This window comes from Lactuca sativa, chromosome 8 (assembly GCF_002870075.4).
Source record: "Lactuca sativa cultivar Salinas chromosome 8, Lsat_Salinas_v11, whole genome shotgun sequence".
NCBI lineage: Eukaryota > Viridiplantae > Streptophyta > Magnoliopsida > Asterales > Asteraceae > Lactuca > Lactuca sativa.
The window spans coordinates 208,794,738-208,817,337 of NC_056630.2; the positions used below are offsets into that span (position 1 = coordinate 208,794,738).

Genomic DNA, 22,600 nt, shown 5'->3' on the forward strand with positions numbered 1-22,600 from the left:
CCAAGTTGTATTCCTTTAACCTTCATTAGCTATGAATTTTTATCCAAGCCAAGGGTACCATTGAAAAGCCTTGCTTTCTTTCCCGATTAGCCATCTCCCAACTTCACCTTCCTTTCCGGGTTCAAAGCCAAGGGCACCATTGGAAAGCTTTGTTTTCTTTCTCGGTCAGTCATCTCCCAACTTCACCTTGCTTTCCGAGTCGGCCCTGACTCGGTAGATGATGCGTATATATCACGGCCCTAGTCGGCAAGAAAATCAAACGCGACCTAAGTTGTATATAACAAGCACCTTTATTTGTAAACATATAACGTATCTACGATAATACATATAAAAACCAAAGATTAAACATTTACATAAAAATGTTATACCTCATTCAATATATTATTATATATAATATATTCATGGACTTGAATTGGACACAAGCATGGAAGACACCCCCATACATATTTTTACTAACACATCGTCGTATACAACAAATTACCAAACAAAAAAGAACAAAAATAACGAGTCGGCAAGCTTAATAATGAAGCACTACAAGATTATACTCAACGATAGACGACGTATCATTAAGAAAATACGTCTGAGCCGTGGCGATCCCACGTGCTAACCTGAAAGCACCTGTCCCACCAACTATAGACATTTCACGAACCCGATTCAGTATCGGGTTTGTGCCAAGAAACTGTAGGGTGCTACCATTGAACTTCCCTTGTGTAAACACAAAGTTCAAGTTCATAAGAAACCGTGGTTCTTCAAAAGATGCTGCACCAAAGAACCCTTGGCCCTTACCAATCCTCATAGACCTTGCATCTGGTTCAACCGTTAGTGGGTTGTCAAACATGAAGGTTCGACCAAATTGGGTGATTGTGGTCGAGCTGATGTTTGACTCGAATACTTGATATGCAGTTTGACCCGGTCCAGTTGTGGTGTCGTGAAAGTAGAAATGTAGCTTTGTGACCCTTTGTTTCTTGTGTGGGAGTTCTTTGAACCATTTTTCCACTCCTTTTGGCCCTTCAGAAATGCTTTGAACCAATGGTATTGCTATGGCGAAAAGTGTGCATAGCGTCAAGATCAAATGCTCTTTCTTCATTTATATCAGAAATCTGAAGAACCCTAAACAAAAAGGTTCAAAATGGGACTTGATTCTTTGTTTCTGGACAAAGAAATTGGGATTTTAAGAACTGGATTTCTAGTTGAAAATGCGTTTATGAAAGATAGACGATGGAAACTTGAACACAGAGATTTGAATCATTAACCTTGTTCCTGCAAACAAACGTCTTATAAGCGAAATGATTTAAATTGAAAAGAAAATGCGGAAGTCAACTAGTTAACTCTGGTTTCGGTGAAAGAAACTCGTTTTCTTTGATGGAAGCAAGTGGAGGGTAGCATTCACATTTCTGTGGAGACTGGACAGGATACCATTGTTGAATATTATTCCCTTTTAAAAAGAAAAAGTGGGCTTTTGATTTTTAATGATTTATTTGTGGAATTGTGGGGAGTAGTTTGTTCTTGATCATGTGTTCAATAGAGGAGGCTCGACTCCAAAGCTTAAAAATATTAAGGGGACATTTGGGATTGTTTATTTAAATTATCCTTTCACAATGGTAATAATCACCTTTTAGTGTTTAGATAATAATAATAATAATAATAATAATAATAATAATAATAATAATAATAATAATAATAATAATAATAATAAAAAAAAGGTTTGTTTCGTACAGTACATGTACATTTTTTAATATAATAGAAACTCTCAAATTCTGTAAATAAAATTACATTTTTACATTCAGTTAAAAAAAACAAAAATGCTAATAATATATAAGATATCATTTTTGCCTTTTCTGCTAATCATTCTTAATAAATAAACGGTTTTTTTTGCCACATGTCAATCTCTCGTGAGTTTTGACATTTATCATTTTGTAGTATTTTTGAAATAAATATTATCCACTTGTCAATTATATATATAGGGCTAGGTTATTTTGTTTTTTATATTTATTATATGCTATAATGCACCAATAGAAATTTAGTAAAATTAAATAATTATAGATATTAAATGATTTCCATAATTATATGTATATTAAATGATATCCATAATTATAATTCTTTTTTTATGGAAACTAATTAAATTCGTCGTTAATGCAAGCAATAACATTCTTTTAGAATGAATTTACATCTAGGTTTTTATATATGAGTTCGTACTTTGTTTCAAGACTCAATCATTTAAAATACAATAAAATTGTATGGAATATGAAGAACAAGAGTGTATTCTACTAGAATACACTCTCATTCTGCTGCAATACACTCTCATTCTTTTAGATATGAATTTATTCTGAAAGAATATTATTGTTGACATTAATGACGAATTTAATTAGTTTCCATAAAAATGAGTTATAAGTATGAATAGCATTTAATATACATATAATTAATACTAAATTCCTATTGGTGCAATCTAGCACGTGAAAAACATTTGAACCTATATATATATATATATATATATATATATATATATATATATATATATATATATATATATATATATATATATATATATATATATATATATATATATATATATATAATATTAAATGGCAATTGATAGGTTTCTTCCTTTCTTATTTTAAAGTTGTACATTAAAAAATATTTGTTGTTTACACTTTAATTTAATGTTTAATTTTTTTTAAATCAACCCGTATAATACATGGGTCTCACACCTATTTTACAAATATAATCAAATTTTCATAAATAATAAAATACAACTTATTAACTTATCAAATTTTAGTACCAAATAAACTAATCCCAATATATTTTTAAACTCTGTTTTAACAGAAGATAAAATAATAAATACTTAAAAAAACATAAGTTGTTCTATATAAGGATTCAAAACCTCCAAAATGAATTTACACAAAATGAAATTAGAATGTGTAAAATAATAATAAAAAATGAAATTACGCAAAATGAAATTAGGATGTGTAAAATAATAATAAAAATGAATAAAAATATAATTAGAATGACTAAATAGAATAACTCACCTGAATGTTGCGAGTATAACCGATAATATGAACTTGGATATGAACCTTGCTATTTAGGAATATAAATTTCAACAGAGAAAAACTTTGAGAATACTCAAGTCTTACACAAAGCAACTTTGATTTATTCATAATAGGCAATGGCCTTATTTATACACACACAGAGAGAATACCCCCCCCCCCCCCCCCCCCCCCCCCCCCAAATATATATATATATATATATATATATATATATATATATATATATATATATATATATATATATATATATATATATATATATATATATATAAAAGATTCAACCTGAGTCATACATTTTTCATTTGCCGCTCTAACGTTCCAGTGTACCGGCAGCAACAGTGTACGCATAATCATAAATCATTATACATATATGTATGTTCACAGACTATATAATCATATATGATTATGACCGTAACATCCCAAAATCGAGACCCAAAATTTTTTGTTTTAAAATATATTACTTGTAAAAATAGCTAACGGAAAACAGCATTGAAATCCTTTCAAACATAAAGTCACAAATCACAAGTCTCAAAACCATTTTAGCAAATAGTATAATATCATAGTACAATCCAACGTTTCTTAAATGCAGAATATCATGTGTGAATGTGTGATGCGCTGCTATCATGTCGGCTCCTTCCCCTTAGATGAAGAGGTACCTGAAACCAAAAATAAAATTTGTAAGCACAAAGCTTAGTGAGTTCCCCGATCATACCCGTACCAAATAATGCATAATCTTTGGTATCTGTCAACCGGTAACTGTCGGGCATAGCCATGAGTTAGGCTTCTCCTCGGTATCTTTCAACCGATAACTGGGAGCTACCCTCCCCTTCGGTATCTTTCAACCGGTAACCGAGGACTATTTCACCCCCTACTACTGTTAACACATATCAAGCACAGTAAACACATCAAGCACAATAATCATATCAGGCACAATAAACATATCTCATATCAACACTAAATAATTATCACAAAGACAATCATCTATCCAGTACTCTTACTTCTGGGTCGACATTGTGGTCGTAGACCCACTCCTACTAGGAGAGGACTCACCTCAAAGTCGTGTTGTGTCTGCACTGATCCCGGTATGAAAACCAACTCTTCACAAATCCTTAATCCCCTTAATGAACTGAGAATGGAGCAAAACATCTGGATCTTGTTGCTTCTACTTGAACTCCCAAACTTCTTTCCTCTTTTTCAACTTCAAAACACACAAAAAGGTACCAACACAAAAATGGTAGGGTTTCGAGTTAGGGCTTTCTCTTGTTTGGGAGGAACAATGGAGGCTGTGTTGGGGCGTTATAAGTTGTTTAAATATGGTGCGAACCCAAATATTAGGCTTTTGTCCAGACAGCTTCTACTCGTCGAGTCGGTCCCCCGACTCGTTAAGTAGATCATTAAAACCCCCGCATAATGTCAAGTTTACTCGACGACTTGGGCCTCCAACTTGCCATATCCTAGAGTAGAATACCAAAATACTTGAATTTAAATATGTACTAGGAACCAGGTGTTATAAATCTCCCCTACTTATTTTACTTCGTCCTTGGAGTCTGCTGCTGAGTCCTGAAAAATCTTGGGGTAGTGCTGCCTCATCTCATCCTCCGTCTCCCACATCCATTCCGAGCCCTTGCGGTGCTGCCATTGCACCTTCACCAGCTCCACCCTCTTGTTCCTTAGATCCTTCGACTTCCTGTTGAGGATCGCTATAGGCCGTTCAATGTAGTTAAGGCTGTCATCCACCTGAATATCCTCCAAAGGCACCACTGCTGAATCGTCCACCAAACACTTCCGTAACTGGGAGGCGTGAAAAGTGCTATGAATCTAACTGAGTTCGGATGGCAAGTCCAACCTATACGCCACCTTGCCCACCCGGACGACGACCCTGAAAGGTCCAATGTACTTGGGGCCCAACTTGCCCCGCTTCCTGAACCGAATGATGCATTTCCAAGGCGGTGCCTTCAGGAGCACCATATCCCCAACCTGGAACTCCATGTCCGAACGACGCCTGTACATAGGACTAAATGGAACAACATCGTACTTTTTGTCCAACTGTTTGTTTCCCGATTTCCGATTTGTTTGACATAGAACTAAATTGAACACATCAATTAGGTTCTGACCGGGCCTGGTACATAGGTCAAAACAAAATCATAGAGGGGCCCGGATATCGCTTCTAATCCTCCAATGACTAGAAGGAACAGATAAACTTCGACTCATATGCTTGTTCTACTACTTATTAAATTATACACAAAGGTACGTTTTATAACATCAAGTTACTGATGTGTTTTCGTGCAATCAATGTACAACCAACTCATAGGTAACAACTCATATCTCTAGGTTTGAAGACATATATAATATTACCGTCTCACGATCACTCAAGATAAATTCCATGAAGTGATGCAAGTGAGTGTGGGTTTATTCCAATACTCAGAACTTATGAGCACTCATGAATGTTGTAGCAACCATTGCTATGGCTAAACACCTTTAGTCATCTACAAGCCCAATTCATGACAGTCTTAATTCATACCTACTTCTGACGTATGACCGACTGTGGAAGTTTAAATAACTTAGTCATTCGGAAAGAATAACCTAGTTATTATGGAAGTCAAAACATGCAAAGTGAAACACAAGAATAATTGAATCCAATATGGTCTCAGCACTTATGAGTATAAATAAAACACCTTTTATTCATCACCATATTGATTACACATTATTTTGTTTCGATTTATCAACTTAACACTTGAACTAAAACAATAGTTGTCCCATGCTCCAAGCATGTACACTATGTTTTCTAAGCAATAGCCATGCCATACTCCAAGTATGCAAACTATGTTTTTCTATGATCCTTACTTTGTGAAGTAGATCAATTGAATATGATTCCAATGATGCTCATTTCACAATCCCAAATCCTTACCGTAAATGTAAGAATATCAAATTCTTGTCATTTACTATAATCTGTTAGATTTTAAACTTCTATACATTGATCATCTTGCAATGACTATGCACAAAAGTCACAAAGACCTGGCAACAGACATTACAAAGTATTCCAGTGGAGATCAATTCCATGGAAACGAAGTCTCACATTCAAAGTACATTCCTTTGAATATCTTTCTTGCATAAAATTTTCTAACTTTCTCATAGATTCTTAAAATCCAACTCCCAATATGGAAACATTTCCATATTCCCATTTTGACTATCACTTCTGAACAAGAGCTACATCTTTTCAGAATATGTCAATATGTCCCTTTCCAAATTTAACATCATATTTCCAACTGTCCATGAGAAACCAATCTTAGGAAAACCTAAGATTGTTCTCGACAATTGCTTAATCATTTCAGTCATATCCGGTTCAATTCCTTTTTCCCTCTTAATGCTCTAGGCATTTTGAAAATTTAGAACGGATAAATATTATAGCACATGTGATCGATCCTATACCCAAAGCATATGGGATACGATTAATGATGTCTCACATAAAGACCTGATACTAGATCGGTCTTTTGCTACAATATTTTTAATTTGTCATGTTTTCAAAAATCGATTATGAAGAGGGATGTCGTAATCAAAATCGAATTTGAGAAAACAATATATATATATATATATATATATATATATATATATATATATTCCCTTATGTTGAACCATTCCAACATAAAATTCATATATATATATATATATATATATATATATATATATATATATATATTGATGGGTTTTATACAAACAATCATAAGTGTGCATGCAACCCTAGTTTGTATCTATGTTTTCACTATTAGATACACAACATTATGAACACAAGAATAAAACCCTAATGTGCATTGCTATTTTCGAAATTAACATATAAGGTTGGATTACACACCTCTTGTTGTTATATTGCAATAACAACTTAAATCTTCAAATCCTAAGTCTTGAAAGCAAGCACCACAAGTGTAGTGCCTCTAATGGCTCACAAACACCACAAGCAATTGGAGAGGCTTAACATAGAAGAGGGAGGAGATGGAATTCGTCCTTGGGACCTCTTAGGATCATGTACACGAATTCTAAAGGCCTAGGGGTCTTTATATAGGGTTTAGATTAGGGTTTCAGTCCTTATCCTTATCTAGTTGCTTGCCCACCAAGCAACCACAAGATAAGCCTTAAAAAAAAACCCTTATCCTCTTATCCTTGGACGATTTTAAGGATATCTTTATCCTTGAATTCGTCCATCCTTTAACAAGGATAAATATTGCCCTATCTTGCAACTATCTTATAATTACAATTCAGCCCCTCTAGTTTAATTAGTTACACTTGATCACAAAATTAATTCCTAATTAATTATTGACCAATATTAATTAAACAAATATGATTTTTTCCTTTAATATATTATTCTTATAACATATTAATAAATCACAATAACCTCTCTCTCTATTTAATTTCTCCAGTCAAGTTGCTTTGGTGAAGGCAACCCAAAAGGACCATGCACAACCGGGTCAAGTACTTACCAAATATGGTTACGGGCTTAGACACTAATCTAACAGTCTCCCACTTGGATAAGTCTAGTAACCACAAATGTAACGTGCAACCCGATTAGCAATCGTAGCTCTCAAAGACGTTGTCAAACTCTGATCTTATCAGTAACCTGTCCTCTAGATAAGGGATCGTACAGTCCTCTGTTAGATATCATGCTGACAATTCTATGGAATGATTAGTCAAGCATTTAGGTTTCTCGATCTCCGATTTATTTGACATAGAACTTAATCGAACACATCAATTTAATTCTGACCGGGCCCAGCACATAAGTCAAATCAAATCATCGAGCGGCCGAGATATCTCTTCTACCCTCTTAGGATAAAATTTACAGATAAACTTCGAATTATATGCATTTACTTATTCAATAATAAACTATACACAACAATGCGTTTTATAACATTGAGTTACCAATGCGTTTTCGCATTATCAATGTACAATCAATTAGCAAATAATAAACCATATATCTAGGTTTTAAGACTATATGATATTATCGTCTAGCGATCACCTCTTATATATCATATTCCATACGGTGATTCCAGCAAGCACGGGTTTATTCCAATGCTCAAAACCAGTTCATAAGCACTCATGAATGTCGCAGCAACCCTTTGCTATGTCTAATACCATTTAGACAATCTACACACCAATTCATGACAATCTTCATTCATATCTACTTCCAACACATGAACGATTGTGGACAATTTGAATAATTCGATTATTCCTAATAAACTCAATTATTCTGGAAGTGATCAAAACATGCAAAAATTGAAACAATAGTTAAACAATTAACATATGATAGTAGCTTTACTTATAAATAAAACTCCTTTATTTAATCATCAAATGTCAATTACATTTATCTATTACACGTTTCTAAAACTATCTAATCTATGCTAATACCATCCTTCAGCCCAATACTCCTAGCATGCTGCAAGTGCTTAACCCTACTCAGTCCCTTCATAAGCAGATCTGCTGGGTTATCTTCTGATGATATCCTCTTCACTACGAGTTGTCCTTCTTCTACACGATGTCTGATGAAGTGATATTTTTTATCAATATGTTGAGATCTACCATGATCCCTCGGTTCCTTGGTCAAGGCAACCGCTCCTTCATTATCACAGAAAATCTCCATGGGCTCCTTTATGGCGGGTACAACTCCAAGGTCACCAATGAAGTTCTTCAACCATATTGCCTCCTTCGACGCTTCGCTCGCTGCTATGTACTCTGATTCGCACGTTGAATCAGCTACTGTTTCCTGTTTGGAACTCTTCCAAGTCACTTCTCCTCCATTAAGGGTAAAAGACCCAGCCCGATTGCGAACGATAGTTGTCCCTATCGGTTTGGAAGCTGGCGTCACTGTACCATCGCACCTTCAAGTCATCAGTCCCTCTGAGGACTAAAGACCATTCCTTCATCCTCCGAAGGTACTTAAGGATATTCTTCACAGCAATCCAATGTGCTCTGCCAGGGTTCCCTTGATATCTACTAACCATGCTCAAAGCAAAGGCTACATTAGGGTGAGTACAAGTCATAGCGTACATGATTGAGCCAACTGCGGAAGCATATGGAACTCGGCTCATTTCAGCTATCTCAGCTTCGGTACTCGAACTTTGAGTCTTACTCAATTTGGCATTGCTTTGTATCGGTAATTCTCCCTTCTTTGAGTTTTCCATACTAAAACGTTTTAGTACCTTCTCTAAGTAAGTGTTCTGACTAAGTCCAATTAGTCTCTTACTTCTTTCTCTTACTATCCTTATTCCCAAAATGTAAGAAGCCTCTCCGAGGTCCTTCATAGCGAAACACTTCCCGAGCCAAGACTTAACTTCCTGCAGAGTCGGAATGTCGTTTCCTATGAGTAATATGTCATCGACATATAGAACGAGGAAGCTTACTATACTCCCACTGGCTTTGACATATACACACGACTCATCTTCGCTTCGTACAAATCCAAACTCTTTGACTTTCTCATCGAAGCAGAGATTCCATCTGCGAGATGCTTGCTTAAGTCCATAAATGGACTTCTCAAGCTTACACACTCAATTTGGATGCTTCGGATCCACAAACCCTTCTGGCTGAGCCATGTAAACATCCTCGGCCAACTTTCCATTAAGGAAAGCGGTGTTGACATCCATTTGCCAAATCTCATAATCATGAAATGCAGCAATAGCTAGCATTACCCTAATAGACTTTATCTTCGCAACTGGTGAGAAGGTCTCATCATAGTCAACTCCGGGAGTTTGAGTAAAGCCCTTCGCAACCAATCGCGCTTTATATGTGTGTACCTTTCCATCCACGTCGGTCTTCTTCTTGAAGATCCACTTACACCCAACGGTCTTACGTCCGGGCACATGATCAACCAAATTCCAAACTTGGTTATCATACATGGATTGGATCTCGCTATCCATTGCCTCTTTCCATTTCACAGACTCCGGGCCTGCCATGGCTTCCTTATAGCTATTAGGTTCATCAAGATTTATTAGTGTACCATCACTAATATGCGTGTCCCCTTCGGTAGTAATATGAAAAATATAAAACTGGGGTTGAACTCTAACTCTATCGGAACGTCTAAGAGGTAGGGACTCGTCAATTGGTTCAATCGGAGTTTCCTCCTCGGGTTGAGTGCCAGTGGTAGAGGTTCCTTCATCTATCGACTCTTGAATCTCTTCAAGCTCGATTTGCCTCCCACTGTCCTCTTGGCCTATGAGTTCTCGCTCTTGGAAAACTCCTCTCCTCGCAACAAAGACAACATTGTCCTTCGGTCTATAGAAGAGATATCCAAAGGATTTCTGCGGGTAGCCGATGAAAATACACCGCTCACTTCGAGGTTCAAGTTTGTCGTGAGTATCTCGTCTTACGAAAGACTCGCAACCCCAAACCTTGATATGTGCCAACAAAGGAGCTTTCCCCGTCCACATCTCGTGAGGTGTTTTGGCAACCTTCTTAGTAGGGACTCGGTTAAGGATATGGGCGGCAGTCTCTAAGGCATACCCCCAAAAAGAGATTGATAGTGAAGAACGACTCATCATAGAGCGAACCATATCCAATAAGGTTCGATTACGCCTTTCTGCCACACCATTCAATTGTGGTGTCCTAGGTGGCGTCAATTGCGAAACTATTCCACACTCCTTGAGATATTCGTGGAATTCAAGACTGAGGTACTCTCCTCCTCGATCGGATCGAAGCATCTTGATCTTCCTGCCTAATTGATTCTCCACTTCATTCTTAAACTCTTTGAACTTTTCAAAAGTTTCTGACTTTTGCTTGATTAAATAGATATACCCATATCTACTATAGTCATCGGTAAAAAGTCACGTAGAAGCGGTTCCCATCCTTTGTGGTTGATCTAAACAGTCCACATACATTGGTATGTATTAGGTCCAATAAACCTTCACCCTTTTCGCACGTACCAGCGAAGGGTGACTTAGTCATCTTTCCAAGCAAACAAGACTTGCACGTGTCATCTTCCCTAAGGTCGAATGACTCCAACACTCCATCCTTTTGGAGTTGGGCTATGCGTTTCTTGTTAACATGTCCAAGACGACTATGCCACAAGGATGCTTTATCCAAACTATTGGAAGAATCTACATTCAAAACATCATTTCCTAAGTTATCAACAATCATAACAGTTTCATAAATTCCATTACATGGTATAGCTTCAAAGTAAAAGACACCATTTAGATAAGCTAAAATAGAACCATTCTCATTATTAAAAGAAAATCTAAAACCTTGTCTATATAAACCATGAAATGAAATGATGTTTCTAGCCATTTCTGGCGAATAGCAACAATTGTTCAAATCTAAACATAAATTATTCCTAAGCACTAAAGAATACACTCCAATCTTGGTCACAGGTGACGATCTTCTGTTCCCCATGATTAGATTGATTCTTCCTTGCTCCACATCCCTACTTCTTCTTAGTCCCTGCACATTAGAACAAATGTGGTAACCACAACCGGTATCAAGAACCCAAGAAATAGCATGACTAGAATCGTTAGATTTAATTGTGTATACACCTGCGAAAGATGGCTTGATCTTTCCTTCTTTGATGTCTTGCAGGTACTCTGGGCAGCTTCTCTTCCAATGTCCTATCTTGTGGCAGTGGTGGCACTCTGTCTCCTTTGGGTTAGGGCAGGGCTTAGCGGGATCAACTTTGGTCCCACTAGAAGAGGCACCATCTCGGGCTTTAACCTTGCGATAGTTTTTAGACGAAGCCTTCCTCTTCTTTCCCTTTCCTTGACCAATAGCCAAGACAGGAGCAGCGGGTGGATTGGGAGTTGGCGCAACAGACTTGTCCTTGAAGTTGCCCTCAGCGACCCTCAAGAGACCTTGGAGTTTGCTTAGGGTGACCTCTTCTTTTTACATGTGGTAGGTCATCCTAAATTGATTGTACATCGGAGGCAAAGAGTGAAGCACCATGTCGATCGCCAAGTCTTCCCCAAAGTCAACATTCAACTTGCGAAGACGATCGACATACCTTTGCATCTTTTGCAGGTGCACGATAAGAGACTCTCCATGACCCATCTTAGCGGAAATCATGTTAGTGAAAATCTCATAACGCTCTTGTCTCGCGTTTTGGTGGTATCTCTCCAATAAGTCTTGGTGCATCTCGTATGGATACATGTCCTCATAGGACTTTTGGAATTTGGAGTTCATTGTGGCTATCATGATGCAGTAAACCTTCGTTGCATCACGCTCATGAGTCTCAAAAGCACTCATTTCAGCCGGAGTAGCGATTTCTGGATTGATCTTCTCGAGCTTTTCATCAAGGACATACTCCTTGTCCTCGTAGCGAGCAATTGTGCGAATGTATCTTATACATTCGCTAAAGTTCGTTCCATCGAAAGTAACCTTTTGGCAAAGGCTCATCAATGAGAAGGAACTATCGGCAGCGTTGTTTGATTTCGACATCTACAAAGGAAAAGGAGAAAGATAGATTAGAATATGAATCCCTAATTATCACCCAATAAGAAAAATTAGGGCTAGGATCCAACAACAATATTTACATCTTAGAAAAGGGATGTTGTAATCTAAATGCAAATAATTTGAAGGTAAGTGAATGACGATTCACTAATCCTCCATCATGAAAAACCTAACTCTAAGTTCTAAATGTATTGAGAATTCCTAGGTTCGGATGAGATTCATTGAAACTTTTCAATGGCATGTTTAAATCTCGATATTCCCCTCTCGTTTGTGACTGGGATACCGAGGATCACAAAGCGGGTGTGAATTACCATGCAAATTCACATGGTGCCTTCATTGTATCGATCACCTATTCGATGTGCCGGTAAACCACACACGCTCCATCGAACTATGATAAACAATGAATCACCCTTTGCCACTTTCGCTTAGAACCAATTAGTGTGCCGGTAAACCACACACGCTCCACTAACTTCTTAGCAAGGTGCAAAGTGTAATTTCATGGGATTGCATCAATTCACCTTTCCTAAAGTAACTAAGATTGGAAATTTTAGAAAACATGTAGTTACTTTGTATTTCTTATTATACTTTTAATGAGAGGATGAGGTTGCCCTATCCTACCCATTCGGCTAACGACCCTCCACCAATCAAGCAAGCAGTGGGTGTGAGTGTACACCCATTATGCGCCATTTTATAGGCCGCAACCTTATACCCACCTTATAGACCAGCTTCGTGAATGAGGCCTACTAACGGTAAGACTAGCATTTTAATTATATATATATATATATATATATATATATATATATATATATATATATATATATTAAGCTTGTAATAATATAATAGTATAGGGTGTATTTTAAACATTTCAAAAATACTAGGGTTTTAATCTTCAATTAAAATTTTTCGAAATTTAATGTCACTTAAATTAAAATTTTAATTATTAAAACTCTTGATTTAATAATTATCTTAAATTAAACTATTAATTTAAATTATCAAATCATAAGGGATTATCTAAATCTAAAAGATAATTACCATTTAAACATTTAAGTTATCCTAATCCCTTAAATCCCTCTATAAATTTCGAAAATAGGGATGGGATAATTCATTATCTTTAATTACCATATTTAACTATTAAAGGATAATTACAAGATATGGGATTATCCAAATCCCGAAAATTTAGGATCTTATCTTGGGGAAGGAGGCAAATCTCGAAATCTAAGGGTTTGCAAACCCTAGATTTCGAAATCTTGGATTGAAAGGAAAGGATTCAAAAACCCTTTCAAGATTTTCGCAAATTAGGGTTAGGAAACCCTAATCTCGAAATCTATGGCCTCCTAGGGTTTATTGGCTATAAACCCTAATTTTTCAAGTTCATACAATTGAATAAAACTAATTGAAAACAAGTTAACCAATGGCTCTGATACCACTGATGGGTTTTATACAAACAATCCTAAGTGTGCATGCAACCCTAGTTTGGATCTATGTTTTCACTATTAGATACACAACATTATGAACACAAGAATAAAACCCTAATGTGCATTGCTATTTTCGAAACATATAAGTTTGGATTACATACCTCTTTTTGTTATATTGCAATAACAACTTAAATTTTCAAATCCTAAGTCTTGAAAGCAAGCACCACAAGTGTAGTGCCTCTAATGGCTCACAAACACCACAAGCAATTGGAGAGGCTTAAGATAGATGAGGGAGGAGATGGAATTCTTCCTTCGGACCTCTTAGGATCATGTACACGAATTCTAAAGGCCTAGTGGTCTTTATATAGGGTTTAGATTAGGGTTTCAGTCCTTATCCTTATCCAGTTGCTTGCCCACCAAGCAACCACAAGATAAGCCTTAAAAAAAACCCTTATCCTCTTATCCTTGGACGATTTTAAGGATATCCTTATCCTTGAATTCGTCCATCCTTTAACAAGGATAAATATTGCCCTATCTTGCAACTATCTTATAATTACAATTCAGCCCCTCTAGTTTAATTAATTACACTTGATCACAAAATTAATTCCTAATTAATTATTGACCAATATTAATTAAACAAATATGATTTTTCCTTTAATATATTATTGTTATAACATATTAATAAATCACAATAACCTCTCTCTCTATTTAATTTCTCCAGTCAAGTTGCTTTGGTGAAGGCAACCCAAAAGGACCATGCACAACCAGGTCAAGTACTTATCAAATATGGTTACGGGCTTAGACACTAATCCAACATATATATATATATATATATATATATATATATATATATATATATATATATATCCTTGACTAAAGATTATTGAAATCTCAATCTAAACTTTTAGGATTGAAATGAAGTATAATCTCCTCTCCCTTAATTATAGCAAAACAACCTTTTTCAAGCGAAACTTTTGTTTTCTATAAGTAACAATACTTATCATAATTGATTATGCTCCCACTAGCATAATAATGATTTAGCATAACAATTATGCTCCCACTAGCTTTGACATATACTCAGAAATCGACTTCTAGAAATCAATGTTTTATTGACTTTCATCACCAAAGTTCACACTTCTGATACGAGATGCTTCGACAAAATTTTATCTAAGCTTCTCAGACTCATACATCTTTCCATAGATAGCTCACATGTTTGTCTAAACAATTATGAAGAGGGATGTCATAATCATAATGTTTAGACCTTTTTGCCATTTCTCACAAGTCCATGCTAGTGTGTCGGTTAACCACACACGCTCCACTAACGACTTTGAGAATGCAAATATCACAATTGCTATCTACTTAAAATCTACTTAGTGAAAACGTTTCCTCACCATCATTTTCATGAATCGGAAATAAACATTATGACTCTTAGATTTTATGGTGCATATGTTCCTATCCATGTGAATTTTTCAAAACCATAATCACAAGACAAGGTTAGTGACAAACTCAAAACCATATGAATTGAACTTGTTCAATCTTGATTTCTTGCCTCTTATTAGCACAAGGGCCCACCATTTCTTCCAAGTTGTTATGCACACAATACATAACTCACATACATAGTCAACTTTACCAGAATAGGTACATAAACAAGAATTACGTCAACACGATAGGCTACAAACCTCAAGTCGTGTGCTAGCGATAAACTATAGGTTTTATACTTGATTAGCTCTTGAAACTTTCAAGACCTTTAAGACTCCCACTGTCCTCTTGACATATAAGTTTCTCTTTGTCAAGAACCATTCCTTGACAACCAAACAAATATTCAAGAGTCAGTGCGGATTCCTATCAAGATAAACACTTCACACAATTGGTCTCAGTTGGTCTTTGCTTTATCCAAGACAACACAACTTACCAATTTCAAATGTTCAAGAGTAGAAAACATTTTACTCTACATTTGATAAGTGTTTTAAACCCTTCTTTATGTCACTCAAGGTTACCATCTTGGAGTATAACTCCAAGAATTGTTTTGGAATGGAGTATGATTCATCTTCTTAATTTTAACCATTCCAACAATTCATGAATCCTCTTCTTAGCCATACAAATGCACTAAGATGTCCTTATAGAATCAAATTGTGATATCGTTCCATAATCATTAAGATGATCATAAAACATGATACTAAAGTACTCTCCCATCTTTTCAGATTTGAGAAAATTTTATCTTTCTGCCTAATTTGATTCTTCCCATTCGCCCTACCATACATTGAGACTTTTCCAATGTTTTAGAATTGTACTTAAACTTGTAGGTACAACCATATTTACTAAACTTTATTAAATCATGACAAATAGTTTTATCGATCTTTGTGGTGGACTTTGACCTGCATACACCCAGTGTACCTGATCCTTTAGTCTTTCACCTGACTCACATATACATATGGTCAGGGAATTAGTCTTCACTTTCCAAAAATGAAAATTCTCATTCATCATGCAATACAACATGCATGATTCCAAGTTTCTGTCCAATTGAAACTTGGATGATGAGAATCTTTCCTTATTTGGTAAATTTAGACACTACCACGGATGAAAGAATCAAATTCATTATTGCTAGAAACATACAACCATTAACTTTCCATAAATGCCATTGCAAGGAGATATAAAATAAAGTAAAACAAAAATTTTATTTATTTATAAAATGCAAAAAAAAAATTCCTTACAATGCAACTTTAAATGGAAACTATGCTATTACATATTTCCTAGCAATCTATCATAACTCCTAAGTAGTAGCTCAAGAATCTGATCTTCGAACCATGCGATTGAAATCCATCTTCGCGATCAGATTCAGCATACTATTCTTTTAAGCTTCCTTCCCTTTGCTTGATCATGCAAAACATTAAAATGCAACCTAGTCACATCATGTATTAAGAATCAACAATTAGGAACTTAACAGAGTTAGATAGTGGACTTACCTGAAGCAGAACCATACATTCTGACTAAAGATCTCAGGTAGTCAGGGCATCTTCGATTCCAATGTCCATTTCTTTAGCAATAAAAACACACAGGCTCATCTGAGCCAACACATAGAGTAGTCTCAGAAATGGCCTTTCTCTTATGATCATCACTTTTGACCATGGACAATTCCTTTCCTTTAGGAGAAGGAATCATTTATGGGATGTCCCTGTCAGCTTGGGAGGCAGACCTTCCAATCAAAGTTGCTTGACCATTGCGCCAAATCATTGCTGATTCAGCAGCAATTAGCAAATAGGTAAGATGTATTAGGTCTATGTCGAGATCTGTCACATATTAGTCTTTAACAAACTCACTATATGACTCAGGAAGTGACTTAAGAACCCGGTCAATAGCCAACTTTCTTGGGAACCCGACACCTATCATCCTTAGCCTGTCAATGTGTGCCTTCATCTCCAAGACATGTGCACATGCTGGCTTTCCATCCTTGTGTTTACTATCCAATAGGACTTGAGTGAGTTTGAACTTTTCAAGTCTTAGAGCTTGTGAGTCGGGGAGAATAATTGGAGGAGATGGAGGAAGTGAAGCATGATGTTGTGGGACATCATCTTCAAGAGGAAAGCTTGCTCCAAGAGATTTGGGAAGATCATACTTGTCTAAACCAGACATCTACAATGGGAGATATTCAAGTTAGTTGATTTAAAATCCATAATATAACACTCAATATGAATTATTAAGGCTAGGACCCAACACAAGATTTTATAACTTGGAAGTGGGATGTCGTAATCCAAGTTATAGAATATTTGAAGGTAGGTGAATGACGATTCACCAATTTCCACCATGAAAAACAAAATAAAATTAGGTTTTAATTGGTTTGAAACTCCTAGATCTTTTGAGATTCATTGAACTTTTCAATAGGATGTTTCAATTTCGATTATGCCCTTCAGGTTTTGTGACTGGGATGTCGAGGATCACAAAACAAGGTGTGAATAACCATGCAAATTCACTTGGTACCCTTAATATTATCACCCAATCAATGTACCAGTTAACCACACGCGCTCCACCGATCTATGATAAACATTAAGTCACCCTTTGCCATCCTTAGTAGTCCAAGTTAGTGTGCCGGTTAACCACACACGCTCCACCAATGACTTGGTATGGTACAAAGTGTAAATTTCATGGGTTAGCACCAAATTCACATTTTCCTAAAGTAACTAAGATTTGGATTTATAAAAGGTTTAGTTACTTTATATTCATCATTCTACTTTTAATGAGAATTATAGTCCTTGTCCTACCCGTTCGGCTAACGACCCTCCACCAGTCAAGGAAGCGGTGGGTGAGAGTGGACACCCATTAAGCTGTCATTTTATAGGCAACAACCTTATACCCCCCTTATAGACTGGCTTCGTGAATGAGGCCTACAAACGGTAAGACTGACTTGCTCTTATACATACATACATACATATATACATACATACATACATATATATATATATATATATATATATATATATATATATATATATATATTATTAACTTATAACACTATAAAGTATAAGGGTTGAATTTTAACTTTTAAAACTCTAAGGGTTGGAACTAAAGTGTGTGTGAGACTTTACAAATTCCAAAACTTGAGGGAAAGTTTTGAACATTTCAAGAACTTTTGGATTTTCATAACTTATGAGTTTAATTAAGGTTTAAAAAAACTTTTAATGAAGAGACTCTTGGACATCCATAACTTGAGGACAACTTATGGAATCCATAAAACTATTTATGATGAAAAAGAATCTTCAACTTGTGTAACCTATGGTTTTTAATGGACTTTAAAAGAAAAGACTTTTGGTAATCCATAACTTGAGGACAAATTATAGATTCCATTAAACCACATCAAGATCAAGAATTAACTAACAAACAATTTGGAAATAATTCTTATGATCTAAACAAACTCATAAGTTCATGAACATCCATATCAACAATTTTAAGAATCATATGAACACATACAAAATTTGAACTTTTGATAATAGCCTTTGAAATTGGATTAGCATAATCATCACAATATCAAAAACAGGTTTTATAAGTCCAAAACAGTTTAGTGTAATGATTCTAGTCCAACTCCAGCTAAAAAAATCGAAAATCTACACTCAGGGCCTCCTACTCGTCGAGTGCAAGAACCTAATCGATGAGTAGGATGAAGATATGCTTGGACTCGACGAGTCCCCCCATGGACTCGGCGAGTCCACTGATCAGTGGGAAAAATCGACTTTTTTTAGCATTTTGCATCAAGTATTCAAGAAAATAAGCCTAGGCTCTGATACCACTGTTGGGTTTTGAGCATTCTAACACTCCTATGGTGTACATGCAACCCTATAAACCTTGGGTCTATGTTTTCTCTAAAATACATGCAAATAAGAATTTCCAAGGTTTACATCCTAACTAGTATGGCATGGGGAACTTGAATCATAAAACTACTAGTATAATGGCATACCTTTTAGTGGTGGTTGATTGCTTGGAGTTTGAGAGCCTAGCACTAATAGTGTGGATGCCTCAAATGGAAATCACAAATCACCACAAACTTTGGAAAACTCTTGAGAGAATAATGTACACTCTTGAAATCGGACACCACTCTTGTTCACACACAACTAGTGCCAAAGACTCCTATTTATAGTGTGGAGGATTAGGGTTACATCCATGTAAAACCTAATACCCATGACTCTTCCTTTCCAAGGATCCATGGGTTAAAAGCTCCATGGACCATCCATGGACTCCCATGCAAGCCTAGCCCATACTAAATAAGCATTAGCCCACACTATATAAATACAAGAGCCCATATTTAATTAGTCACCTTTTTTATCACTAAATTAATTCTATATTAATTTAAGATCAATACTAATTAAATAATATTATTTCGCATTAATATATTATACCTTATACTATATTAATAAATCATAAAAATACTATTCTCAAAAGATTATCCATACAAATTGTTCTGGTGAAGTGCAACTCAAATGGACCATGCCGGGTCAGGTCAAGTGCATCTCAAATATTGTTATGGACTTAGACACCTTATCCAACAGCTCTAAATCAATCTCCATCTCCCTCGCCCTGGCAATCATGGAATCCAGAGTCGGGCAAGCAGAATAGTTGACATGCTCCCGAATGTCAGCCCTCAACATATCATGATAGCGGGTCTTCTGCATTTCCTCATCCCTTGCATACTGAAGCACCAACAAGGCCCTCTCCCGGAACTTGGCGGTGATCTCTGCCACAGTCTCAGTAGTCTGCCTCATATCAAGAAACTCCCTGGCCAGCTGCTGAAGCTCCACGGCTGGCGCAAACTCAACCCTGAACCTGGTCACAAATTCTGACCACGTCATACCCTCAATGGATGGGGCACCCAGTGAATCACCCACTAACTCCCACCAATCTCTGGCCCGATCCCTCAAACATCCTGCAGCAAAGCGAACCTTCGACCCCTCTGGGCAGAATCTTGTTAACTATGCAGACTTGATGTCTGCAATCCATCTCCTGGCCACAATGGGGTCCTTTACCCCGTGAAAGTATGGCTCACTACCCCCCTGAAGTCCATGAAGGATAGTGTGCGCGAACCCGACTTGATGGACACCAAGTCACTCCTAAATGCTCGGAGGCGATCCTCCATCAACTCAATAATCCCCTCCTTTATCAACCCAAGAATGATCGGGATCGCCTCAAGGATACCTCTCGTGATCTCTGACGCGATGAGCTCGCGTAACCCGTCATCAACCTGCTCGAATGCCGCACCCGAGCCTAATCCTGATCCTGATCCAGATCCTGAACCTCCTGCTCCATGTCGCATAATCGCCATACTAAAATAAAATACATAAACATCAGGGACATACATACTCTCGAGAAATCTCACACTCTCCAACTTTCTTGGTTCTATCTCAACCCTCCTTGATTCGAGTACGGATCCTCTCCTTCCAATAGTACGAACCCATACTACCTTCCACATCTATCTGTACTTTCCTCAAGGATTGCTTCGACTTCACCAATTCCCTTTTACTGATACTGCTTTCCAAGCTTACCTCTTCCTAGGCTTGTCCTAGGGCACTCTCCTACCTACTCTCCGCCATCAGCTGCACTAGGAGTCCCTACCATCTTTCCCTAACTAGCTTGCGGATACCATTACATATTTGCTTACTATTTAGTTAAAGCTAGTTGGAACCCCCATCAGCACAAAGCAAGCAGCATTCGTGCATTAAGTAACCATTACCAAGCATAACCTAACCAGGCTACCATATTGCTGACTAACCAGCCCTAGCATATAGCTCAATAAACTCATACAACAGGCATATAAGGCATCCTTCCTAGATCCTTAGCCCTAATCTAGCATGCATTTCTCATAATCATATCATATAATATAACATAGCATGTATGGGTAACTTGGGGAAAACTTACTTGAGCTCGGTCGGTTGCACGCATCACACACCTTGCTCTTTCTCAAACTCCTTATTTTTAAATTTAGAAATCTATTTTTCTTGTAAAAATCCATCAATAATAAATCGTTAAAGGGTATAATGGTAATCTTATTTATGATAAATATGGTAAATAATTAAAATCATTAATAACCTTTAAATATGGAAATTTTGTTAATACACACTACAAAATCACTGAGAGATCCCTTTATCCGTCATCCCTATCTTTTAAACCTAGCCCACCGTACTTAAAGGTTCACATCCCCCTCTTCTACAAAATTATTTGATTTGTTGATGCAATCACGATGAACGTTGGTGGCAAAAGGTTTTCGATCTATTTTTAATTACACAGCTACAATATCTTGTTTCACTGATAGCCCCCATACCACATACATAAATACAACACCATTGATGAACCTATTACAACTCCATGTTCACAGCCGCCAAAGAAGACTCAACCAATGTAATATTTCCTTTGAGTTTTTCTACTATTTTAATATTATTTGATTCTTTGTAGGCTCGTAGGTTTTCATACATATGATACATGTTCATTGCTAGTTATCTAAAATTATAATACTCCACTGAGTTCTGCTAGTTCTTTATTTATTTATTTATTTTCATTCATAATAAAATTAAATAATCATATAAACACCATAGAATGTCAAAGATAATGAAAATCTTAAATATTGTTAATAGTTGGAATTTACTTATTGTTGTCATACATGAAATTTGTTAATTGTTGTTTTACCTCTTTGTTTATAGAGTTTAATTTTATTCTTCTAATTGATATTTAATCTATTGTGGCAATTTATGAACTATCCTAACTGGTAGTTAATAATTAGGAAATTAAGATTTATAAAAATATAGAGTTGGTGTTACTTGACAATTCCTTAATCTGAAGTCATTCTTTACATCTGATTTTGCCCGCCAAATGTTTGTTAAAATGATTGAATCAGATATTTCAGCCAATTTTTTTTTTGTAATCTTTGAACGATCATATCTCGCTCATACTAGTTTGGAATGATCTGAAATTTGTTTATGCATATTCTCCTTTGTGTTAGCTACAAGTTAGGTTCGAAAGTTATTTTAATTGGATTAATATTGGCTGAGTTATAGTCCTTCGAACATGCGATGTTACAACTGTATTTTTTGCACTTTTACTTTGTTCAGAAAAATTTGTGATGTTTGAACGGTCATATTTACCACATTCTAGCTTGTAATAAGCTGACCTTTTTCCAAAGTACTGTCCTCTGTGTTAGCTACAATGTAGGCTCTAGAATCATTGTAATTAGATTAAGTCGATTATTTGGAT

At 36.2% G+C, this 22,600-nt stretch overlaps 1 protein-coding gene across 1 annotated transcript; it reads right to left on the minus strand.

The window, feature by feature from the left end:
• Positions 1-271: 271 nt before the first annotated feature.
• On the minus strand, positions 272-1,421 carry LOC111915607 (dirigent protein 22). The gene has a single exon (XM_023911250.3). It carries the CDS (start codon positions 1,085-1,087, stop codon positions 518-520), a length of 570 nt encoding a protein of 189 aa, XP_023767018.1. The 5' UTR covers positions 1,088-1,421; the 3' UTR covers positions 272-517.
• Positions 1,422-22,600: the final 21,179 nt, after the last annotated feature.

Excerpts from the sequence above, each read along its gene's own strand:
- LOC111915607 (XM_023911250.3), bottom strand. The coding sequence starts at position 1,087 with ATGAAGAAAGAGCATTTGATCTTGACGCTATGCACACTTTTCGCCATA.